The sequence below is a fragment of the Emys orbicularis genome, chromosome 8, assembly GCF_028017835.1.
Source record: "Emys orbicularis isolate rEmyOrb1 chromosome 8, rEmyOrb1.hap1, whole genome shotgun sequence".
Taxonomy (NCBI): Eukaryota; Metazoa; Chordata; order Testudines; family Emydidae; genus Emys; species Emys orbicularis.
Genome location: NC_088690.1, coordinates 23,678,664 through 23,703,505, shown reverse-complemented (window position 1 = coordinate 23,703,505; position 24,842 = coordinate 23,678,664). Strand labels below are relative to the sequence as shown.

The 24,842-nt window shown below is 45.0% G+C and overlaps 1 protein-coding gene across 1 annotated transcript in view; it reads right to left on the bottom strand.

Moving 5' to 3' along the window:
* Positions 1-24,842, bottom strand: part of TNNI3K (TNNI3 interacting kinase) — a 169,827-nt gene that overhangs the window by 8,002 nt on the left and 136,983 nt on the right. Inside the window, exons 22-23 of the mRNA XM_065408995.1 lie at positions 13,818-13,877; positions 12,043-12,212 (exon numbers count right to left, since the gene is read on the bottom strand). Coding sequence (XP_065265067.1) covers positions 12,043-12,212; positions 13,818-13,877 — 230 coding nt within the window. The remainder of the gene's footprint in view (positions 1-12,042; positions 12,213-13,817; positions 13,878-24,842) is intronic.

The window sequence follows — 24,842 nt, the reverse complement described above, 5'->3', positions numbered from 1 at the left end:
CACTCTAGTGCACGCTGCATTCATAGCCCTGTAGTATGAACTGCAGAGCCATGCAAACCTAGCCTAAATCCCCTTGAAAGTCAATAGCAGTTAGACTAATAAGTGACCAGGGTGCTTTTGAATATTTTACCCTCATAAATAGTTGGCAAGCTGTTCAAAGTGTGTGCCCACTATTCCAGGGAATGCTGCCAAAGTAAGACATCTAGATTCCTCAGCTTCCATATTAATCACATATAGTCTCACAATAGCAGGGAAGGTGCATTTGTACAGTTCACCAGATATAATATGTGCTGTATGTCTGGGATCCAACATTTTGACCTTCTATTTCCCTTCACTCAAGCATTATAAGTGTATACATAGATGTACGTTCATAGAGAGAAATAAAAGTTTGTCTCTGATCACCTCGCTTCTATGTGTTGGACCCTGAACATACATGACATGTCATGTCCAGTGAGTGGTATACAGATATTATGCATTAAGCCTGTGGCTGGGGTTTTTCAAAGGAATGCAAGGGAGTTAGGTGAATTTCAATTGGAGTGGGGCACCAAATTCCCTGAGGTTCCTTTGAAAATTCCAGCCTACATTGATACAATGGCTTAGAGAAACACAAAGCACAAGTCCATTTCTGTGAAGCACATTTGTTTGAGCTTCCTGTATAGAATACTGTTCCTTTTTCTTCTGAGTGCAGAGTACTCAAAGGTCATCTTTATTTACCTCAGTGTCCTGCACTGGGTCACAAGAATTCTTCGAAGGAATCTCATGCTGCTCTGTTGTTGAGACAGGTTGGTATGAATGTAATGATTTAAAACTAGAGAATTCCTTCAACGTGCAAAACATGGATCACTGCCAAGTATTTGAAATATTCCACAGAGACTACAAACTTATAACTAATGTTTTGGTTTTGAGTAAAAAGCATATTGAATCTTGTTGGTTGCAAGGATGTCCATAGAAAGAGACAATGTGATGAAAACTCATAGAAATACTTGCATGAACAGTCCTGAAGGCCCTTTGGAAGAGTCCTACAGAACTGTATAACAATGAAAAAATAGGTTTTGATAGACGTTATGTGAAATACAGACTTTAATCATGAATAAGCTCCTTTCCATAGGTTACTTGGACCATTCTACAGAATTCTATCACACAAAGATATGAATTTCTATTTAATTCTATAGAATGGTTTAAAAAATACATAGAAAGGCTATCGTTTTCTATTATATCCTGTAGGACTTTTCTGTAAAGAGGAAGCGTTTGGTGATCCTTGCAAAATCTCTTTGTGGGGCTGAGAATCGTCCAGCCCAGAGGCAGAAACAATACCATGCCATTTAGCAGTAGGCATACAAATCTAACTATGAATAGCAATTATCTGAAGCAACCAAGCCCTGATCCAAAGCCCATTAAAATAAATGGGAGTCCTTCCATTGACTTCAAGGGACTTTGGATCAGGGCTTAGTTGAAGTGAACCATTTCTGAGCAATCCACAGAATGAAATATGTTCACATAAGCCATTTGTTAAATAATTTTGGACCACTAGCAAATCTGTGTACTTTATGTCTGTTCATGGATAATACAAATAGAAAAAGAAGCTAAATTAATCTAACTAATTGCAAATAGCTGTCCCGGCTCTAATCTCATTGCATCTACCATGCCACTATCTAAACTAATGCTTCATATAATTAATATTCCATTTTAAATACAAATCAAAATTGGTTTGGTACTAATGAACAAAATTTTCTTAAAAAAAAAAATTAGCTTGCTATAGAAACAATATCTTAATTGTGTAAACCAGTCCACCTTGAATACACAAATCAAGAGCAAAGTATATATCTGCAATATTGACTAAGCACATGGTTCATACTGCAGCCTTTGATGATACAGCCTTTCTGTAGAAATTCTTTAGCTCCTTGGATAGAAGATACTGTTAGGGTAGCACCCACCTCAATACTGAATATAAACTATTCACAGAGAGGGCTTCTAGATCAGGAAGTGGAAAACTTCCCTGAACTTGAAGAATATTTTTTAAAAACCCTTCAGAACAGAGGACAGATTTTTGACTTCCTGAAGGCCCATATATTATTAAGTATTGCTATTTTTTATTGCTATTACAGTAGCACCGAGAGGTGATAACCAGGATTTGAACTCCATTGCGCTAGTAGTTGTTCAAAAACATAGTAAAAATCAGTCCCTGTCCCAAAGAGCTGTTAGGTATATGCAGTAGTAAAGTTTGACTTTAAATCTGTTTATTTTGTGCAGAATAAGGAGTAGATGGATTCCTATAATGATTTTCTGGTGCTTTCCCCACACTGAAATTTTAGGAGATAAACACACAATAGAAAGTCCTTAAATTACACTTGCAAAATTCTACTCACCCACTCAGCTGTGATAAAATAATATTTATTGGTGGGTGGGTATGTCATACATTTTTCTTTCATCATCATCATCATCATCATCTAATGTAGGTGAGCCTGTGTCTGGATTGATATTTCTCCATGACATTTTTGCAAATCTGTTTTAAACAATTTGGTTTGTAAGAAGGACAGTCAGCCTATTGTTCAGGATTTAAGGTCACTTTACAAATGGATTGTCTATGGGATAAATCCTAAGTATGTTTTTTAGTGAGCTAAGAAGCATAATTCCACATGCACTGCTCTGAAAATGTACCCCGAAGTCTACGATTCTCTATGAGAAACTACACTGAAAGGAAACTCTAGCTGAGGAATAGGTAATCTAATATTGCAAAGGTTCCCATAGGAACACACTTCTTTTATTTATACATGTTTGGAACAGCTGCCTCATTTGGAGTCTGGCTCTTGGAAAGTGCAGACAGATGCCCCTAGAGTAGAGCTGCAGTAAACTAGTCTCCCTGCTGGCAAACAAACTCTTCAAAGCTCTTGAGCCTACTGCCTGTCATTTGTGTCTTGTATCTCACTGTACATTGTGGGCCTGAGCGCAGCAATTTTAGACTCATGACAAACAGCCAGGCCAAAAAATGGCCAAAGAATTTTGGTGTAAAAGGAAAAGCCAAGCAGAAGAATATGATCTGAGTCACTCCTTCCCCTGCCTCCCCTCTTTGTACAGCTGCAGAGCAGAGGGATCAGGATACAAATCCTCGACAAGTAGTATGTTTTCAAGTGTGTGATTGGCCTCCCTGTGTCCACTGTGCTTCATCTCAGAAACAGAACTGGGAATGAAACAGTGATTGTTTGAAGTTTACTGTCATTATTACTGAGCCATTGTCAGATGGTTGGAACTCTCATGAATTTCAGCTGAGTTCTGCTCACAAGAGCCATTTCAAACAGCTTAGGGTCTTACAACTACATACCGCCTTCAATTCACCCAATACTCAAGGGCTGAAATCCTGGTCTCATTAAAGTCAATGGCAAAGGTCTGAAACTCTGTGGTATTTTTACTTGGAAGTGTAGATAAACTGTGTGCATGTGTGTGCAAGAGTTATCATTTACACCCATGAAATCCACTGGGCAAATGTGTTTTTCAGTGCAAATTCTAAGAGGTACGTGTATGCCAAGGTTAGAATTTTTGATCTGTCTGCAGTTGGATGTACAAGTATGTGCGTTGCAATTTTGTGCCTGCATAGGTGGAGGCCCAGCTGAAACCCTGACCCTATACCAAGCAAGCCAATTAGTCGTAATTATTATTCTTGCACAGTTGGACATATTAGTCCCTGATGCCAATGGCAGTTCTGTACAGGGACCAATTGCATGATAGGATATATGTTACAATCTGGAGAACTAATACACTTTATTAATGTCTTCTGCCTGTTACCTACATGAGTATGAGCTCAGGCAGAGGTGAAAGTAAGCTGGTATGGTGTACCGGCAAGAGCCAGTATGCCATGCCGGACTGGACCGGCTTCTCCAGCAGTGATTTAAAGGGCCCAGGGCTCCAGCCACTGCGGGGAGCCCTGGGCCCTTTAAATCACCGCCGGAGCCACCAGCTGCAGAGGCGACTGGGAGCCCCGGGGCTCAGGGGCGAATTAAAGGGCTCTGGGGCTCCCAGCTGCCTTTGCAGCTGGTGGCTCCAGTGGTGATTTAAAGGCCCTGAGGCTCCCAGCCACAGCCAGAGCCCCAGGGCCTTTAAATCTCGAAAGGCCCCGCCTCTTCCGGTTGAGGCCACGCCCCCACTCAGGACTCTGGCGTACCGGTAAGTCCTTTAAGTTACTTTCACCCCTGAGCTCAGGGCATGTCTACACATACAGTGCTGCAGCTGCGCCGCTGCTGCATGTCTGGTGAAAACGTGCTATGCTGATGGGAGAGAGAGCGAGCTCTCCTGTTGGCATAATAAAACCACATCTGCAAGGGGCGGTAGCTATGTTGGCGGGAGAAGCTCTCCTGCCGACATAGCACTGTCCACACCGGTGCTTATGTCGGTGTAACTTGTGTCACTCAGGGGGGTGGTTTATTCACACTCCTGAGCAACATAAATTATGCCGACATAAGCAGTAGTGTAGACTTAGCCTCAGATCCAGAGACATTCTGTTTACACTGGACTAGAATGAAAGTAACTAAGTGTTCCAATGCACAGCAATACGGAAATTGCAATTCCAGTGACAGCGAAATTTCACCTAATGTGAAATTGTTCTGTGAAAATTTAAAAAAGGACCATACAAGGGTTCTACTGTATTGTTCCATATATGCATATTATATAAGCCAGCCATGATGAGAACCTAGCAAATAATCATCCTCTTTTATATTTTCAAACAATACTGTTCAGTGTGGGTACGTTTGGCAAACAGAGAATTTACTGAAATGCTTTTGAACTGTTCTAGGCATGAAAGTGAGCCTACCTCTATCAGACCATATCTGATACTCAGTTGGGAGAATAAACAAGGGCTGTTGGTTTCAAATGCTACATAAAAACTGCATTTCAGTTCTGTCCTTAAAAAAGAAGCTTTTTTATTTGGTCTGCCTTCAGTGAATATGCTTACGTAAACCTTGAGAAGCCTTTGAATTGAAAATATCATTAGCCATGGCTCTAGGACTCTGACACTTTTCAAAGTGCAGGCAGAAGCGGCATTACTAAACAGAACTTTACTTAAACTTAATTAGTCATTGGGGATATTATTTACTTCACAGCATATAGAAAAACAAAGGTCTGTCACCACTAGACATATCTGAACTTAGCAGATGTATTCATGGCTCCTGGCTTCTATTAAGGATCTTCTAAAAATATGCTTTCAGGTCTTCCTTTTGTGAAACTTTGACAGGATAATAGAATGAGATTTGCTGAATTCCACTAAACTGTAAAGTAACGTGTCATCAGCTTCACTTACTCTTCAAATGTTTTTCTCTGGCAAAGCTCATCAATCCAGCTTTTCAACCTCTAAAACACAAAGCCATGAAACAAAAAGGGTGACTCAATCACTTGTCCAAGTGACAGAACATGAGATGTTTAACGTTAGCTACCAATGGCAGGAGACCGGCTGCTTGTTTTAGGTTTGCTTAGAGTTTGTCTGTATTTCCAGCCTCAATGCAAATATTATTCTAGGGCTGAGGGGAGTGTTGTGAGGCTCAGGCCTGTTCCCGGGGCTCTTGCTTTCCCAGCTGCTATGAGATGTGTATTAAAAAGACAAAGTACTTTGCTCCGGGGACTGACAGATGCAGTTTTCTTAGAGTGCCACCGCTTGCTGATGCATGGAGTGGCACTGTCATGGCTCTGGAGGAAGCTAAGCACCAGCATCCAGTACAGGTAGGAAGCAGAAAGAGAAGAGGGACAGAGAGAGATTCCTGTAAAGAAGCGAGGAAAGCTCACTCTGTCTAAGCCTAATATCCTCAGTATTCTTCTTCTTCCTTGTCTGCCTTACTCTCCTCGTAGGCTCCTCCTGTCCCTTCTCTGTGCCCCAGCTTCCCTTCTCACTGGAACATTTGTCCCTTTAGCCCAATACCCACGTTGTGTCTTTTCATGCCACCCTATATTCCTGGGATAAGCTCTCTGCTCTGCACACAAAGTTCTCTTCATCTCCTCCATGGAACGACTACAACTTTTCTGTGAAGCATCCAATAATGGCCATGCTTCCCCCTCTCCCCATAGTTATGTTCTACTCTATCTTGCTTGTGTGCCTGCCTTTAGATTAGAAGATCTTTGGGGCTGACCTACCACAGTATAAAGTCATGTACATTTGTGGTCCTAGATACATTATTGATATTAATTCATAATTTATAGCAAACCCTCCTGTTTGTGGACAAGCACACTAGGGGCAAAGACTAATGCAAAACATAAAATCATAGAAAGATAAATATGTATCTGAAAGGAACATAGCAACCCCTCCGTGCGTCTGCATACTATCAGGGTGCAGCTCCAACAAATCTTGGGGGAAACTTGGCTTGAATCACTTAGTGCAGCATCTCACAAAATTAATACTGAAGCACTAGCCTAGAGAAACAGGCTGAGATCCTCAGGTCTGGCCAACTGTGTTTTATACAGAATCAGTTGGGAGCGGGGGTAGCAAAGCTTGCTTTAAGGAGCTTTGTATCTCTGGTCCAAGACCTGATCTCTGCCAGGCCAGACTCCAGGCAAAAGTCACTGTAGCATTAGCAGTGGAAATCCTCAAACTGGATGAAGGGCCACTTTCTACTTTCAGCCCAAAGCAGCCAGAGGGGACTGAGAATCATAGAATATCAGGGTTGGAAGGGACCTCAGGAGGTCATCTAGTCCAACCCCGTGCTCAAAGCAGGACCAATCCCCAGACAGATTTTTGACCCAGATCCCTAAATGTCCTCCTCAAGGATTGAACTACAACCCTGGGTTTAGCAGGCCAATGCTCAAACCACTGAGCTATCCCTCCCCCCCATGAATTTTAAATATCTAAAAAACCAACAGAACTGCTGAGAATTCAGCTGTTGAGAGGAGGACTACAATACAAATACAGGCTTGCATGAAAAGCTACAACCCTGTACCATGGCCCTGATTTCACGGGTGGCAGAAAAGCTAAATCTCTAAAGCTGCTCATCCTTAGAACATCTTTCTTAGCCCCATCCCATAGACACTTCACTGAAAGGATGAATCAACAATTTGTTGTCAATTGGATAAAAGATTATAATAAACAACTAGAATAACAGAAACTTTAATAAATCACTTAACGCAGCCTCTCCAGATGTCAAGTTTGGAGTGGGGGGAAACAGCAGCTTAAGGAAAGCAGAAGCAGAGATAAAGCTTGGAAAAATGACCTTTCCCTTGATAAAAATGTAAGGCCTTTTCCTTAGGGATTGTGTGGGGAAGAATTTCAACTTGGCTTTTCTCTCCTGCTCCCTCCTCTTTTTAGTGGTTAGTAAAGGACAGCGCTCTGATCCTTACTCCAAGTGGACAGCTACCTGGGAAAAAGTTCAATGGTGCCAGGGATGGAAAGAAGCTGGGTGGGGGATATAGAGCTGGTGTTTTAGTCTATGCTGGGCCATTGCTTGCTCTAGAGGGAAAGAGCTATTTAACAAAACAGACAAGAATCTTCTTGCTGGAGGAAATCGATCACTCAAAATGCCTTGGTCTTGCACAGCTGCTTCCTGGATGTATCACGTTTCTTTTCCAAACCTGGGCTGAGGCACTGCAAGTAGAATCTCCCATCCCTGTGGCTGGAATCTCAATGTGTGTGTGTGTCCTACACGTACACTGCCCAGATTCAAAATAGAAGCTCTGTGGTTTGCTAGTGGCACCACTGCCTTCTTAGGCTTCAATCTTTGAAAGATGTCCACAAGCAGACTCCTGTAGCTACAAGCCCTTTCACGGGCTTGGCTTGAGACGTATTTCTATAGAGTTCACATGGTATTAATTATGAGGCTACGCATGGGCATACGGGGTCTGACTGCTTGCATATCTTTGCAGGATGGAGGCTATCTGGGGCAAGGACTGCATCTTTCCTATGTATGCATGTATCTCACGAAGGGCAATGGGGTGAAGATTCTGACTGGGGTCTCTGGCACTTCTGTACTATCAATAATATATAGAAATAAATAGTAGCATGCGAGTGATATTAAATGTGTCTATAGTCAGGTCAAGCCAACACAACACAATACAATACAAGGTGTGCCAAGTTCTGCATAGGAGGAAGCTATTCTTGCATAGATCACACAAATATGTAGGTCCTACCCACACTACAGATTGAACTATGTTGGTAGCAACCTTATTCAAAAGCAGTTATCAAACAAGGTTCTGTGTGAATGGTGCCAGGGAACTGTTCTTGTAGCATGTTTCTGGCGTGACTCCCCTGTCCAGAATGGAGAGGGAATTCATTGAGTACCATGGTAGGTCACACCATGCTCTACATAGAAATCTTTGGCCACCTGAGCTGGCCTATAGCATGGTTTCAAACGCATCTACCCCATAGTTTGTAACCAATGCCTAAGAATGTGTTAATTTCACACTTCAAAGAAAACGAGGCACAAAATCATTCTGATTCATGCTAATTCCATTGGGTCTGGGGTCTACTTAGAATAAGAGGAATGTTATTCTTCTGCAAATTTGCCCTTATATAAGAAGTGCTAAAGGTGTAAAGAAGTAGAAAATCAACTATTAAAGCTTCTAATGTGTGATGGGTTGATACATTAAGCAGCCTGATTAGACAGGCAATCAGAATGCATTGCTATTGCACCCAATTCATTACGAGGGCACTGTGACCTGCCTCTTATTACTTCACAAATGGTAACCGCTGCCACGCAGGAGAGAGACTCACTAAACACAAACACTAAAGTTACAAGGCAAGAAGCAAGCAAATAACTTCAGTGTCATGCCTGTTTAACTCCATGTACGGGACAGGGAGATTTCATTAGATGAATTGTCTCAGCTGTGTTACCAAGCTGAACACTGCACAGTATTTCAGAGAATATGAAGTGGTCAGAACTGAGAAAGTAGAAGAGATGGAGAAATATTCCAGTGGAATGCAGCCAGAAATACAGAGCCCCTCTCTGCTCACATTTTCCAAAATTAAAACCTTCAGAAACTATTGTAATTAGAAAGTCAAGTCATTAATCATCTCAGTATGTTGTATAATTGAAAAACTACAGAAATCATTCCCATTTTATTGTACATTTTGCCTCTAGGTGAATCTTTCTAAGTTCTATTTATAGGGTAGCATTTAGTTAATTTTTGTTGCAGAGAATTTGAGAGGGGGGAGGGGGGACTTTCAATAACCCTTTGGGTTATAGAGGAACCCATTCAGTGAACTAACGAGCGTGTCTGGCATATTGAGAATACTAAATTATAGGAGCAGGCAGGCTGTAGCAATAGCTTCTTCACTCTCTCTCTCGGGTGTCTGCACTGTAACCTAAATATGTCACTCCCTCATTCTTTTCATGCAAAACTATTAAATTCTACAGCAATATCTGGTCCTTTACGGAAGAAGGATTAAGCCAGGGTCTCTCTTCCTTTCTCCTGACCCCAATCCCTACCTTCACTTCCCTCTCACATTTAAAGCAGATCTTTTATTTCACCAGATGAGGATTTCTATTTTTAATATGGAAAGCCTTCGCATCTAAGTGCAGGTGTGCATTCCCTCCCTCCCCATCTGGGGCCACTACTTTAACCCTTTCCAGCTCAGGCCTTTCACTCCCCATAAGAGCCAGGAGGGCAGGATGCCCAAGTGGTTTCTCTGCTGTTACAGTTTTTGACTGCTTGGTGGTGCTAGAGAGTAAAGCATAAATCTGTGTCTTCTAGCAGAAATTAAGTGTCATTTCATTTCAGCAGTGCTCTCAGTCCCCATGAGACCGAGAAGGGAGATTGTTAAATTTGCCCTCAAACCCAGGTCTCCCAAGTGGTAGCACAGACTACTTCAGATATGAACCTTAATGTTACAATAACACAGAGAACATAGATCTCAGACAGCCACAGAAAATTCTGTAATGGCTTCTCTTCTGTAAAGAAATGTAACACATATATTAGCATCAGTCCTTATAGCATTTACTGTTCCTCTGTTTTGATTTAATTGTAGCATATATTAGGGGTGAAGTCCTGGCCCTACTGAAGTCATTGGGAGTTTTACTATTACTGCCATGGGGTCAGGATTTCATCTGATGTCTCTTGAACACTAAGGACTAAATGCTCACTCTAGACAGAACCCTGGGCAACTCAGGAGCAGTCCCAGGAAGCCCTGTGACTTGGATACACATCTGGAGGCACAATTCCTTCCCTGCTTCCTCCCTCCTGTGGGAGGAAGGAGACAGGGTCAGGAGAGAGTAATTTGCTCCAGGCATATAGGGGCAGCAAATTGCAACGCCCTTCATGCTGGCTGCCCATTGGGCAAAGCCAAGACTCCACCCACTCCAGGGATGTGTCCAGATGCAGAATACCCTAGGACAGGTGGCCCACGCAGGTTCTCCTGCAGTATAGTTCTAGTCACAGTCTAGCCCTGTTGATACCATTTAATATCAGTGCACCATCGTTAGCTCAATAGCTGTAACTTTTGTCCACAGGCCTCACTTCAGTCCTTTCATTTCGCTCAGATCACAATTTAAATTAAAACCAACAAACTAACAAACAAAAAAAGAGAGCCTGGCACTAAGAAGCATATTGCAAAATCACAGTAGCTCACTTTGCTTTTGTACTGCAGCCTTCTCCCACTACCGTAAACCTTTGTCTACTTAGAGTGTAAGCTGTTCAGGGCAGGAGCTGGGCATTTTTTATGTCTGTGAAATCCAAATGTAGTAAATATATACATACATACATATATACTACTACTAATCTACTGGAGATGATGGCATTTTATTGCTGTTCAAACACCACTCCAGATAATGGCTACACACTTCATATTAAAGTAATCTTAACGTTAAGCAAGGGCGGAGGAAGGTTTCCTGGTAACACAAATAATAATATAACTTTCTCCCCAAGCCTGACTGTTTGTAGTGTTCCCTGAAGGAATGACTGTCTCTGCCTCTAGTTCCCACTGGCCAGAAGGCCACGCCCACGTCTCTTATATCTCGGCAGAGTTAACAAGCTATGTTTGTCTTAGGGAGTCAGTGGAATCTATTTGGCAGCTCTAAGCAGGGTTTTGCTGCCTGCTAACTGGGTGAGCCACCAGAAGAGCCCTGACTTCTACTAGCTTGTTTTTATGAATGTGTCTCACATGAACACAGTTCCCTCTAGTGGCTAGATAATGTATAGAAGTTTATGAATCTGCTATTGTCTCCAAGGTACAGACCTGGTCCTTTAGCTCAAGCAAGCTCAAACTTGCCACAGTTCCCCTAATAAGAAACTGCATCATATAACTGATGATAAAGCCTATTTTCAAAGACTGAACAATGCTCCCATGCTAAGAAAAAAACTTGACGGACTATGTGTAACAGCACCAACTGGCGACACCCACATATTGAAATGCTTGTCAGCTATCTAACCTGGCTTTTCCATCTTGAAGCCAGAAGCCCCTATGGCTGTAGTTTACATACACTCTATTAATTATTCACAATTTTTTTTTGCTAAGATAAGCATTTTGATTGCTTAACTTTTTTTCGCTCAGAATTTCAAATGCAAACCAACAAACTATAATGTAAAAACCCGGCTCCCGCGGGTTCACTGGCAGGTAGTGGAAATATGTGTGTCTGCCTACTGAACACTTCTAATGACACCCCTCGATGGGCAGTCATCATTCTTTGTTGTCCTACGGTAGAGCAGTGTTGCTGTATCTGCAGTCCAACCAGTGCAGGCAGTTGTCTAAATACCCCCATCAATGTTTTTATTTTTTTAAATCATGAAAAAAATCTATATTAATATTAGATTTTGTGAAACCTACCCAACCAGATAGAGTCCATAACATTTTAAATACCTTGGGCTTATCATACTGTTGTAGGACTATCTGAGAAGCTAGGATTCCAAAACACTTTTCAAACCTTTCTACAGCAGCAACTACATATCATAGGATTATTTAGTTATGGCATTTCCCACTATCTACAAGGCGCTTACCAAACCCCCAAGAAGATTGGTCCCTGATCTGGGAATCTCACAGTCTATGGAAGATGACGGATGTCTCCTTGGATGCCCTTTCTTGATGCTGCTCACCACACTGTCCCATAGTAAGAGCTAGGCCAGCCTCAAGGGGTTGCCACTTACCTTTGTGACCAAACAGCATAAGCTCTTGCATTTAAGGCGTATTCCAACTCAAACCGGCTACGTAAAGCTGCAACATGGCTACGGCCAGGACCTCCTCGTGCAATGAGACAGTCAGAAGAAGAGGAAGGAGACAAAGAGCCACTGCTGTTGCTGGAGGCTGGAGACATCAACTGGATTAAAAAAGAGCATTGTCAACATTTGCTCCTGAGCCTTAACAGTGTTAAAGAGGCTTCAACACACTGAGCATGTGCAACAGAACACAAGAATTTTGCTGCAGTCCTGGATTATTTTTATTCTCCTCTTTCTCATTAATATTTGTGTCCCTTCTTTCTTCTGCTGAATTGGCTGAAAAAAGCAGTGCCTCCTGACTTTGATCAGCAGCAGATGAGAGCTGCATGCAGCTTACCGAGGGAAGTGGTAAATTCATCATCTCTTGGAGTCTTTAAATCGAGATTGGACGTGTTTCTAAAAGATATGCTCCAGTTCAGCCGTTAGTTATTGGGCTTGATAGTGTTCACTTACGTAGCAGGGAAGAGCAATTCCTTCCACTTCAGGAATTATTGGGTGAAATTCTATGGCCTGTGTTCTATAGGAAGTTATGCTAGATGAGCATAGCAGTCTCTTCTGGCCTTATAATTCACGAATCTCTAAGTAGAAACCCAGAATGGCAGGGCAAGCGTGTCGTGTTAGGAGGCATTTAAAAGTTTAAAAAGGAACAAAATTAATTTTCTGAGTGAGGGGAGAGGAAACAAAAGGGACAAAAAATCTTATCACCCCAGATTTCATCCTTTGTTGCCTGTAGCACTTAATAACTCTCCACAGATTTTGTTCCTTAAAACTCTCCTAAACAGGGTTTTGCCATGGAGACAATGGAGCTTAAGACTAACTCCTTAGATAAATAAAGCTTCTTTTTTTGGTTCATAGCCCAGATTTCATCCTACATGCACTGCTGCCTATGTATCACAGAAGCCAGTTCTCCCGTGAGACAGCACGGTTACTTGTGATATAGTACTTCACTTGTTTTAAAAACTTAAAAGCTTCCACCTACACATAAAGCAACCTGCTGCAGTCAGAGCATGAAGAAATGTAATAGATTACGGGAGTCTGCTCTGACCCTTTAGCTCAAGAGCAGTGATACATTTGAAAGAAAAGGGGGAATTTTTATAATTCTTGTGTGTGCGCGCACCCCCCCCCCCCCACAGATACACAGAGCAAATGTAAATTCAGGACTGGAGTCCCTAATCAAGCTCACTTCCTGTTTGATCAGTTATCTTCAATTGTTTATTAGCCATAGAGAGAAGCAGAAATGTAGCTTTGAATTTCTCTTTTTATGTTTGCTCTTTTAATCCCCCTCCCTAAAATCCATGTCAGACTCTTCTTTCTAGCCAAGCAGACCTGGGATTGCTAGGTGGGGAGAAGTGGATCTGCCTAAGACTACTGCAAGGTACATCCCTGCAATGCTGAACAGTATCTCTCTGCAGCATTACCATCTCTGGAAATGCAGGGAGCCAAGAGCAAGTGAGAGACCTGATCTCATATCATGCGCACGGCAGTGTGTTCTGTCAGGCTGGCCTTTGGCCTTCTTCTTCTCAGGGCACTCATGGGGCTATTGTTTACTGTATCACCTTAAAATTTAATGAGGGAGGTTACAACTGGGTGAATCGGGTCAACAAATTCTATGGTCTCTTTCACACTTGTGTTGCTCCCCAACTTGCATTCACATTTGCTCATTTGGTGCATTCATATTACTTCACTGCAGGAGCTTATATCTTTACCTCAATATTGCATAGGCATTCTTCTAATTTTGTGACTACTTCAGAAAATTCTGGTCTTCCCTGTGAATACGAGAGAGAGAGAGAGAGAGAGAGAGAGCATGCAAATTGTGTATTGCAAATAGAAGAGGGGCTGGTAGTGGCAGTTTTGATTTTTAAAATGTAGATATCTGCATTTGTAGGAGACCCTGACCAGGAAAGATGATACCATTTACAGATAAGCCTGCTCGCGTACAGCCGTTTCTAACTTCCCTTCTAGACACTATACAGATAAAAAAGGGGGTGATTGTGGAGCCTCTCCACTTCTCTCTCTGCATTCCTTGGTGCCACCGTGAGTATACTTGCATGTCCTATACAAACTGCATGTTCAGATCTTATAGCATGAGCATTTTCTAGAAGCCACAAGTGCAGTACTTCTGGTTTTTATAGGGCCTGCCAGTGTGTAACTTATCAGATGTGCACTTAAGGAGACTTTAACGCCAAGACAGGGATCAATACTTGGGCTGGTGGCAACCCCTCCCCTCCCACTTTAAGAGTCTTAGGGTCAGTCCCTGCAGCTCTTACTCACTTGGATAGTCACATTGACAGCAGCCAGACAACACACATGAGCAGGACTTCAGAATTTGACTCTAAATCTCAATTTTAGATTTAGTAGGGTTGTAGCCATACTACGCTAATAGGTTCTTATTGCTAATCTAAGTGCCTTGTGACACACTGTGCAATGTGTCCCCAGCAAAGGGCCAATTTGCGTGATGCTAAGAGCTTCTGTTATGTGCTCCAAGCTGAGAAGTAGAGGGGACACTTTTGAAAGCTGTTGTGTCGCCTTGCATTAATACAACTAGACTCAGTAGTAAAAACCTATTCACTTTATTGAATAGCTTTTCCCTTCTATGTTAACACTGAATGGATTAAATTTTTCCAATGTATCCTGACACCAATGCACAGAGTCTTTTGCAAAACCAAATATGGGTTCTTGAAGACTGTCTCTTCTTCAGTTGTTCTATGGCTGTGGTCAGGAACATGGAGAGGATCTTCTCTAGGCATTACAGAAGGCCTGAATATGAAATTATTTAATGGGGTTTGCTTGATATCTCAATCTATTCATTATATTAAATGGACTGTAATTATGGAGATATCTGTCTGCCTCTCTTCTTATACTGGGCCTGACAACATAATCTCTATGGCCGCAGTTCTGCAAAGCACGTAAGCACATGCTTATCTTACAGAGTGATTAAGTCCCATTGACTTTAACGATCCAAAGCCTATTGGAGTTGATGGAAGGACTCCCATTGACTTCAATGAACATGGACAGGGCCGGCTCCAGGCACCAGCCGACCAAGCACCTGCTTGGGGCGGCACCTTATAAGGGGCGGCCAATGTTGGGGTGGCGGGGGGCGCTCGCGGTGTTTTTGTTCGGCGGGGCGGCCCTTGAGGGTTTTTTTTTGCTTCGGTGGTGTGGCGTGGTGTGGCGCTGTGGGGGGGGGGGGGGTTGGGCGGCCCGGCGCGGCGCTCCGGGGGGGTGGGGGTTTGGCCGGCACGGCGCTCCGGGGGGGTGGGGGTTTGGGAGGCGCGGCCCGGAGCTGGGGGGGTTTGGCCGGCGCGGCGCTCCAGGGGTTTGGGCGGCCTGGCCCGGCGCGGCGCTGGGCGCTGGGGGTGGTGGGGGTTTGGCCGGCGCGGCGCAGCGCTCTGGGGGTTTGGGCGGCCTGGCCTGGCCCGGCGTGGCGCTCGGGGGGGGGGGGGGGGGAGGTTGGGCGGCCCAGCGAGGCGTTGGGGGGTGGGGTTTGGGCGGCCCGGCAAGGCGCTCGGGGGTTTGGGCGGCCCGTCGCTCGGGGCGGGGGTTTGGTTGGCCCGGCCTGGCCCGGCGCTGGGGGCGGGGGTCGGCGGCACGGCGCTCGGGGGGGGGGGGGGTGTTACTGCGGGGCGGCGCTCTTCTTTTTTGCCTGGGGCGGCAAAAAAGTTAGATCCGTCCCTGACTTGGATTAGGCTCATAATTATGAACCTTAAGCATGTGTTTATGTACTTTGCTGAATCAGGACCTGTGTCCTGTCAAAGCAAATAGTTTTATTTTGATTAAAACACAAGAACTAGCTAAATATAAAAGGAACTGATTATGAGTCTCTGTCTTTGATTTTCTGGGCACAAATGTGCCTTTGGAAACAACCGCAATTATAGTTTGCAGCATGTAGATGTCTAAATACCTGCTATATGGGTACAGTCTGGTGGTTAGGTGAGATGAGCCATGAGTTTGCCTTAAATTAATTGCAAATGCTAAGCTGTGCCCTCTAAATTTGAGGCCCTTTTAAGAACTGGCCCAAAATATCACATAAACATACACTGTTGTCTCACTTGTACTGTATCTTTAATAAACTAGGAGTAATGGAAAATTTCAGTCATAAATGCTGTCCACTGGACATCTTTCCGGGCCATAAAATTCACCATTCTCTCATGACAAATTAAAATCTCCTTAAAAATGCAGAGGCCACTAATGTACTTAATTAGCCACTTGCAATTAATTCATGAATAATAAATGTCAATACCATGAAATATATGCTCTTTTTCTTTTAGGTACATTGCTCATTCTACTTGCTATGGTGATTCAGTTAATAACATCATGTCCCTCCTCATGTCTGGTATGCTCAGAAAATGTTACTCTGTGTCAAGGATTAACATATTTACCAGGTAACTAAGTAAGACACTTCAAGAGAACTGATATTTATTATATACAGTGAGCTCACTGCAATACTCTAATTGTATTGACTGTTTCTGGACTCTGCTTCTGAAAGCAAATCTCTGCACATGCTGTCTAAAGAGTGATAACATTGTTTTATTTCTCTTTGCCTAGCGGCCTTACCAAAACTATTCTAAGGCCTTCAGAGGTAATTGAAAACCTTTGTTACTGAGAAAGGAGTCATTTCATGCAGCAAGACACTTAAAAAAAAAGATTGTTTTAATAAGTTATTGTTCACATATTGTGCAAAGTTCAAGCCTTACACTGGCTGAACGAACTATGGATTGCCTCATAACCCTGCCAGGCAATTCTACAGCATTAGTAAGATTAAGTGATATACCAGCGATAGAGATTAGAATCAAAGTGCATTATGACATTATAATTCTGAAACAATGGTTTCTTTTTATTGGGGCTAAATGAGCTGTGGAAATGCTACCAAGATACGTTGACTGTATTCATTACATATTGCTTGCTTAAGTCAACAATTTAATAAGACACCTTATTAACAAATTTAAACCAAATGTGACTTTCATACTGATGCTAAATAACATACTTTGTTTATTGCTAAAAGCAGCAAATCTCTAACACTAGCTCAGAAAACAGAAAGGCATTATCAGCTTAAGAAACCAGAAGTACTAACAGCCATAAAACTAAATAACACTTGGCACTTAAACCATCTTTCATCCATAGTTCTCAAAGTGCTTCACTAAGGTGGGTAAGTGTTATTAAGTCCAGTTTACATAGGGGAATGCTAAATCAAAGAGAGGTTAAGGTCCGGATGTAAAGCCCATGGAAATCAACAGGCTGCCAGTGACTTGTCCAAAGTCATATAGGCCTTGATTCAGAAAAGTATTAGGCCTGGTCTACACTAGGAGCTTATATCGAATTTAGCGCCGTTACATCGAATTAACCCTGCACCCGTCCACACCAGGAAGCTACTTAGTTCGAAATAGAGCTCTTTTAAATTCGACTTCTGTAATCCTCGAAAACGAGAGGAGTAGCGCTAAATTCGAAATGGCAATATCGAATTAGGCTAGGTGTGGATGGAAATCGACGGTAATAGCTTCGGGAGCTATCCCACAGTGCACCACTCTGTTGATGCTCTGGACAGCACTTCGAGCTCGGATGCTCTGACCAGCCACACAGGAAAAGCCCCAGGAAAATTTGAATTCCTTTTCCTGTCTGGCCAGTTTGAATCTCATTTTCTGTTTGGACAGCGTGGAGAGCTCAGCAGCACTGGCAACGATGCAGAGCTCTCCAGCAGAGTTGGCCGTGCAATCTAATAGAAAGAGGGCCCCAGCATGGACTGATCGGGAAGTCTTGGATCTCATCGCTGTGTGGGGCGATGAGTCCGTGCTTTCAGAGCTGCGCTCCAAAAGAAGGAATGCAAAGATCTACGAGAAGATCTCTAAAGCCATGGCAGAGAGAGGATACAGCCGGGATGCAACGCAGTGCCGCGTGAAAATCAAGGAGCTGAGACAAGGCTACCAAAAAACCAAAGAGGCAAACCGACGCTCCGGATCCCAGCCCCACACATCACGTTTCTACGAGGCACTGCATTCCATCCTAGGTGCGGCCGCCACCACTACCCCACCACTGACCGTGGACTCCGAGGATGGGATATTGTCCACGGCCGGTTCCTCCTCGGAAATGTTAGGTGACGGGGAAGATGAGGAAGGAGATGAGGAGGACGAGGCAGTCGACAGCGCTTGCACCGCTGATTTCCCCGACAGCCAGGAGCTCTTCATCACCCTTACCGAGATCCCCTACCAACCGTCCACAGCCCTTACCCCGGACACCGAATCAGGGGAAGGATCAAGCAGTGAGTGCTTTAAACATCTAAACATTTCATTTTAACATAAGTGGAATATTTATATTGTTAAGCATGGGCTTTTCAGTCACTCATTTAAACATAGAAACTTTTATTTATAACAAAACAGGAATATTAACTATATTAGTAATTTGTTGTTCATGATTTAGTTGGCTTAGTGAACTATTTACTCCTAACTATGTATAGAAAATCAAGTACTGTCCGGATATTCATGATTAGTCCACCACAGGACGCTCCACTCTGTAGTCCGTTATGCTGAACTTAAATGAAAAGGCGGTCAATGTGCCCGGGAATGGACAGACAGTCCTCCTGGGATAGCTCGGCATAGCTCTCCTGGAGGTACCGCTCCAGCATGCGCATGAGGTTCCACGGCAGGGCGATCTTGTTCGGTCCCCCGTGGTAACACACGTTCCCACGCCATGAGTCCATCAGGTAGTCGGGGATCAGTGCGCGGCACAGCATGGCGGCATACGGCCCAGGCCTCTGCATGCTCTCACGCAGCATCCTTCCCCTCTCGTTCTCCAAGATCCTCATGAGTGTAATGTCACACATGACGCCCTGCTTTAAATTAGGGAGGGGAATGTTAGTATTGGGACTGCTTTACAGCCACGCGGTGGAGGCGGCAGAGGGGCAGCATACAGGGATCTTTCCCGGGGACAGCCGCGAGGTGGTGGGACAGGGGCAGAGCTCATGCTTCCCTGATTGCTGCCAGCAGAGAGTGGCCTTGCATTCAGTGCGAAAGGAGCCCAGTGCTACTATTACATGTTTAAGCTGCCACAAGTCTACGGCTTACCATGTTTTCCTGCAGCAGAAGTAGAGGTGTCCTGCAACGCTTCTCTGATCGCAACTGCAGGACCCCAGACACATAAGGCGAGGGCCGAAAATTCGACCTTGTCCTGAGTGCGCATGTGAAAGGTGCAGTGCATGGTGTTGTTCACAGAGAAAGACTATGCTCTTTGTTAGCAACTTCATTTATCTGTCTCAGGAATTTACTCCCTTTTTCCCATTCCCACAGACACATCTGCGACTGTCTCCCAACCCAGCCTGGCATCACCCTCCCAGAGGCTAGCGCAGATTAGAAGAAGGAAGAGAAAAACGCGGGAAGACATGTTTTATGAACTTATGGAGTGCTCACGAGAGCCCAGACGACACAGTGGAGGGAGAACTTGTCACAAATGCACAGAGCAGTCATGGAACGGGAGGAGAGGTGGCGCCAGGAGGACCAGCAGGCTACTCAAACCCTGCTTGGACTAATGAGGGAGCAAACGGAGACGCTCCGGCGCCTAGTGGATGTTCTGCAAGACCGGAGGCAGGAGGACAGAGCACTGCTGCTGTCTATCTCTAACCGCCCTCCCCCGCCACCAAGTCCCACACCCCCCTCACCAAAAGTACAAAGAAGGAGGGGCGGCAAGGGCCGTTAAAACTGTCAGTCGGCCACTGCACACTGCTGCAGCAATGGAAGGCTCTCGTTCCAAAGTTTGAAAAGTCCTTTCCTACCCATCTCACACTAGCCCATGTCCAAGTTTCCTCCCCCGCCCCTTTTCATGTGCGGTTCATAATAAAACATCTGTTTCTGTTAAGTACTGTTTCCGAGAGTGTCTTTTGGAGGGGATTCTGTCTGAAGGGGGGGAAGGGGTTTGTTACTTGGACAGGACAGTCACCTGTAGCAGGCTACAGAGGCGGGGGCAGGTCCAGCATCAGGACACATACACAGCACAGTCACCAGTTACCCTGGTCAGTCTGGGAGGCGGTTTTCTTGTTCTGGGGTGCGAGGGGGTTGATCTGTGACTTTGTGTCGGGGGAGGGCAGTTAGAGATCCTATGCCGCGGTCCTTATCCTGGATCACAGAGCCACGCAGCAGGGGATCTGTTACCCTCCGCCCCCTGCCAGAAAGTCACTTGGCCGACACATACATCCAGTCCCGCCCAGGACTGCTGGCAGGCTGCGTTGAAACAACCAATCCAGCACTGCGGAGCCTGTCATTCCCGGACTTTAGAAGCATCATTTGCATCAAAACACTAAGCCCGCCCCCCGCCACAGTCTGCGTCCCCGGTTTAAAACATTCCCGCGAAAACAGTAAAAAAGAGAACCTTGTTCATTAACAGAACAGAACAGATTTTATTTGTTGGGAAGGTGGGGAAGGGGGTATGTAACTTGGAAGGATAGTCAACAGTAACTGGGTAAAGAAACGGGGGCAGGTTCAGCATCTGTGTCCACAAAGTAAAAAGTCACTGGAGACCCTGTTCAGTCAGGAACCTGGCTTTCAAAGCCTCCCTGATGCACAGCGCGTCCCGCTGTGATCTTCTAATCGCCCTGCTGTCTGGCTGGACGTAATCAGAAGCCAGGCTATTTGCCTCAACCTCCCACCCCGACATATAGGTCTCCCCCTTGCTCTCACACAAATTGTGGAGCACACAGCAAGCAGCTATCACAATCGGGATATTGGTCTCGCTGAGATCACAGCGAGTGAGTAGGCTTCTCCATCTCCCCTTGAGACGGCCAAAAGCACACTCCACCACCATTCTGCACTTGCTGAGCCGGTAGTTGAATAGTTCTTTCCCTGAGTCCAGTGCGCCAGTGTAGGGCTTCATGAGCCAGGGCATTAGCGGGTATGCAGGGTCCCCGAGGATGACTGTAGGCATCTCCACATCCCCAACAGTTACTTTGTGGTCCGGGAAGTAAAGACCTTCCTGCAGCCGTCTACACAGACCAGAGTTCCTGAACACCCTAGCGTCATGAACCTTGCCAGGCCATCCAACGTAGATATTGGTAAAACGTCCCCGATGGTCCACCAGTGCTTGCAGCACCATGGAAAAGTAGCCCTTCCGGTTGATGTACTGGCTAGCCTGGTGGTCCGGTGCCAGGATAGGGATGTGAGTCCCATCTATAGCCCCACCGCAGTTTGGGAATCCCATCTCGGCAAAGCCATCTCTGATGAGCTCCACGTTTCCCAGGGTCACTACCTTAGATAGCAGTAGCTTGACGATTGCCTTGGCTACTTGCATAACAGCAACCCCCACGGTAGACTTGCCCATGCCAAACTGGTTAGCGACGGACCGGTAGCTGTCTGGCGTTGCGAGCTTCCAGAGGGCTATGGCCACTCGCTTCTGGACAGTCAGGGCTGCCCGCATCCGGGTGTCCTTTCGCTTCAGGGCAGGGGACAGTAACTCACACAGTTCGAGGAAAGTCCCCTTCCGCATGCGACAGTTGCGCAGCCACTGGGATTCATCCCAGACCTGCAGCACTATGCGGTCCCACCATTCCGTGCTGGTTTCACGGGCCCAGAATCGCCGTTCAACAGTATCAACAAGACCCAGTGACAGCGAGATGTCCTGGGCGCTGGGTCTCATGTTCTCAGAGAGGTTGGAGCTAGTGTCCGACTTCATGCCGTCACGGTAGTGCCGTAGCCTCCTCTCATGATTGATCTGCAGCTGCCTCTGGTACAGGTGGAGGAGAAGCTGTGAGGCGTTGAGAACTGCCACAACTGCAGCGATGGTCGCAGCGGGATCCATGCTCGCACTGCTGTGGCGTCCGCGCTGTCAGTAATCAGAAAAGCGCGCGAACTGATTTCCCGCTGGCGCTTTCAGGGAGGGAGGGAGGGAGGGCTTGAGTGACGGACGGATGACGACAGGCGCCCAAAAGCACCCTCGACACATTTTTTTACCCAGAAGGCATTTGGGGCTCGACCCAGAATTCCAATGGGCAGGGGGGACTGCGGGAACTGTGGGATAGCTGCCCACAGTGCACCGCTTCCAATGTCGACGCTTGCCCCGTTAGTGTGGACTCACAAAGTCTCACAAAGTCGAATTACTGTCCTTAGTGTGGACACACACGTTCGACTTAGTAATATCGATTCCACATAGTCGAATTAACTAAAATCGAAGTACTCTCGTAGTGTAGACAAGGCCTTACACATGCCTAAGTCCCATTGAATCAGGTAAACATGTTCTTAAGTGGTATCCTGAATAGGGATAGACTTAAGCCAACTTAATTTTCTTGTGTAGACCAGGCCAGAGAAGACTAATATTATTAATATTGCTATTCTATGTTACTGAACATATTACACAGATTGTATTTTGAATTCCCAGAATGTAACATTTGTAGGATCTGATTGTCTAAAGGTGATGCCGTGTGCAATTGCCATAATGTATGTGCAAAGATGGTATTTTGTGCACAAAGGGCTGCTTAGTGTCGAGACACAGGCCTGGTCTACACTAGAAAATTCAGTTGGTTTAACTATGCCACTCGGGAGTGTAAAAAGTCCACACCCCTTGTGACATAGTTAAGTTGACCTAATTCCCAGTGCAGACAGCTCTAGGTCAACAGAAAAAATCTTCCATTGCTCTAGCAAAACCCCTCCCGCCGGCGAAGGATCTGTGTACACCGAAGCACTGCAGTGGCACAGTTGCAGCAATGCAGCTGTGCTGCTGTAGCATTTCAAGTCTAGACAAGTCCCCAGAATCAAATAAATGGACGGCCAGTCTCTACATTATCCAGTGTGAGAAAAAACGGATAGGAGCTACATTAGTCGGGCCACTTCATATTATCCATTGCCTGGGGAGATTGGCAAAGTCCCCAAAAAGCTATGAGCAAAAGATTTGTTTTTACTAAGCAACAAATCTTTAGGGCAAAACAATCTTTGACAGCATTTGCATAATGGTAAGTGCCAGTTTAGGTGCACACAAACCCTGATATTTACACTCAAGCTGGAGTTCGTGTGTGCAGACAGGTCTTCGTTCAGCCCGCCTGCCCACCCCAACTTGTGGATGCATTAGGCCTATGCAGTGGGCTGCATGCACACCGGAGTCAGAAGAATGTGAGTGCATGCACGTCTGAAGATTTAGCCATTCATGTAATGTAGCCAACCAAAAAAGATTACTTTAAAAAGATTCACTCTTATCTTTAAGTGTTTGTACAGCATCTTGTACAGTGGGGCCCTGCTCCATGACTGGGTGCCTAGATCAGGGATCGGCAACCTTTGGCACGTGGCCTGCCAGGGTAAGCTCCATTGGCGGGCCGGGCCAGTTTGCTTACCTGCCGCGTCCACAGGTTTGGCCAATCTCAGCTCCCACTAGCCGCGGTTCGCCGCTCCAGGCCAATGGGGGCTGCGGGAAGCGGCGCGGGCTCAGGGATGTGCTGGCCGCTGCTTCCCGCAGTCCCCATTGGCTCGGAGCGGCAAACCGCGGCCAGTGGGAGCTGCAATCGGCCGAACCTGCAGACGCGGCAGGTAAACAAACTGGCCCGGCCCGCCAGGGGGCTTACCCTGGCGGGCCGCATGGCAAAGGCTGCCGATCCATAGCCTAGACACTACCACATAATTAGTAAGTCAGTCAGTCAATAAATGTTTTCTGTTGAAGCAACATATTTTCCTTAATGCAGAAACAGGAACAAACCACACAAACAAAAGTAAAATGAGCCTTCTTTCTGTACCATTTTATGTTATCAGAAGCAAATTTTTCATTTACTTTATATGCTTGAATGTTACTGTACAGTCTGTTGATTGTCATTTTAAAAACTGTCATAAGAGTCCAATAACTTAAGTATGTTGGAGAGATGCTGCAATAACTTATTGTGATATCACTTTTATCATGCAAACACTGCTGGACTCCCAAAGATAACATTCCAAGTCACTCTCAAGCAATTATTCCAATTGGATTGACCATAGTTTGAAGTTAAGAGGACGTTTTCTTTTTATCACACAGAGAAGTTTATTTAATGCAACACGTATCCAATAGGGGTCTGTGCTCACCAGAGCATATGGGACTGCCATGTGAAAATCCTCAGGGCATCCATAACAGAAAAGACCCCCTTCATGTTTATTAGTTTTAGTCGAGGACAGGAATGAGGCCTGCTGACAGAGCTGTGTGTGGGAAGCGAGCACGGTGCTTTGCCTGCACTATGTCTGGCACAAAATGTTAGTTTCGCACTTCCATAAGCAATGAAAAAAATTCCTCCCAAAAAAACAGTGACAGTAGTAAGCAATGCATTAACTTTGACTTCTAGTGGAACAGATGGTTTTCTGTTTCTTGAACAAATATGTCACGTCAGTGCACAGCTTAAAAAATAAAATAAAAAATCTAATGTTCCGATGCATGTGAAATTACATGCAGGTTATGATGAATAACCCAGCACTTAGATGAGCTCGGATGAGGGCTAGTTGGCTGCAATGTAATCTAGACAAGACAGAGATTATGCTGGTGGGTTGGGGGAAGTAGCTGGAAGGGCTGGCAGAATTTCCATTGGTGCCCCAGACTGAGGGAGTGTTGTTACTGCAGTTTGTAACACTGGTGTGCAACCTGGTGTGTTGTTAAATCCTGGGCTGCTCCTGGATGCCCAAGCAGGGCCAGGCCAATAGCTTCCTCCTCCTTCCCCCCATCTATACCTGGCAAGAAGAATGTGACCTTTTCTCCCTGATGCAGGGACCTTGCCACAATTATCCCCCTTTTTCATATTAAGATTGATTGCTGCA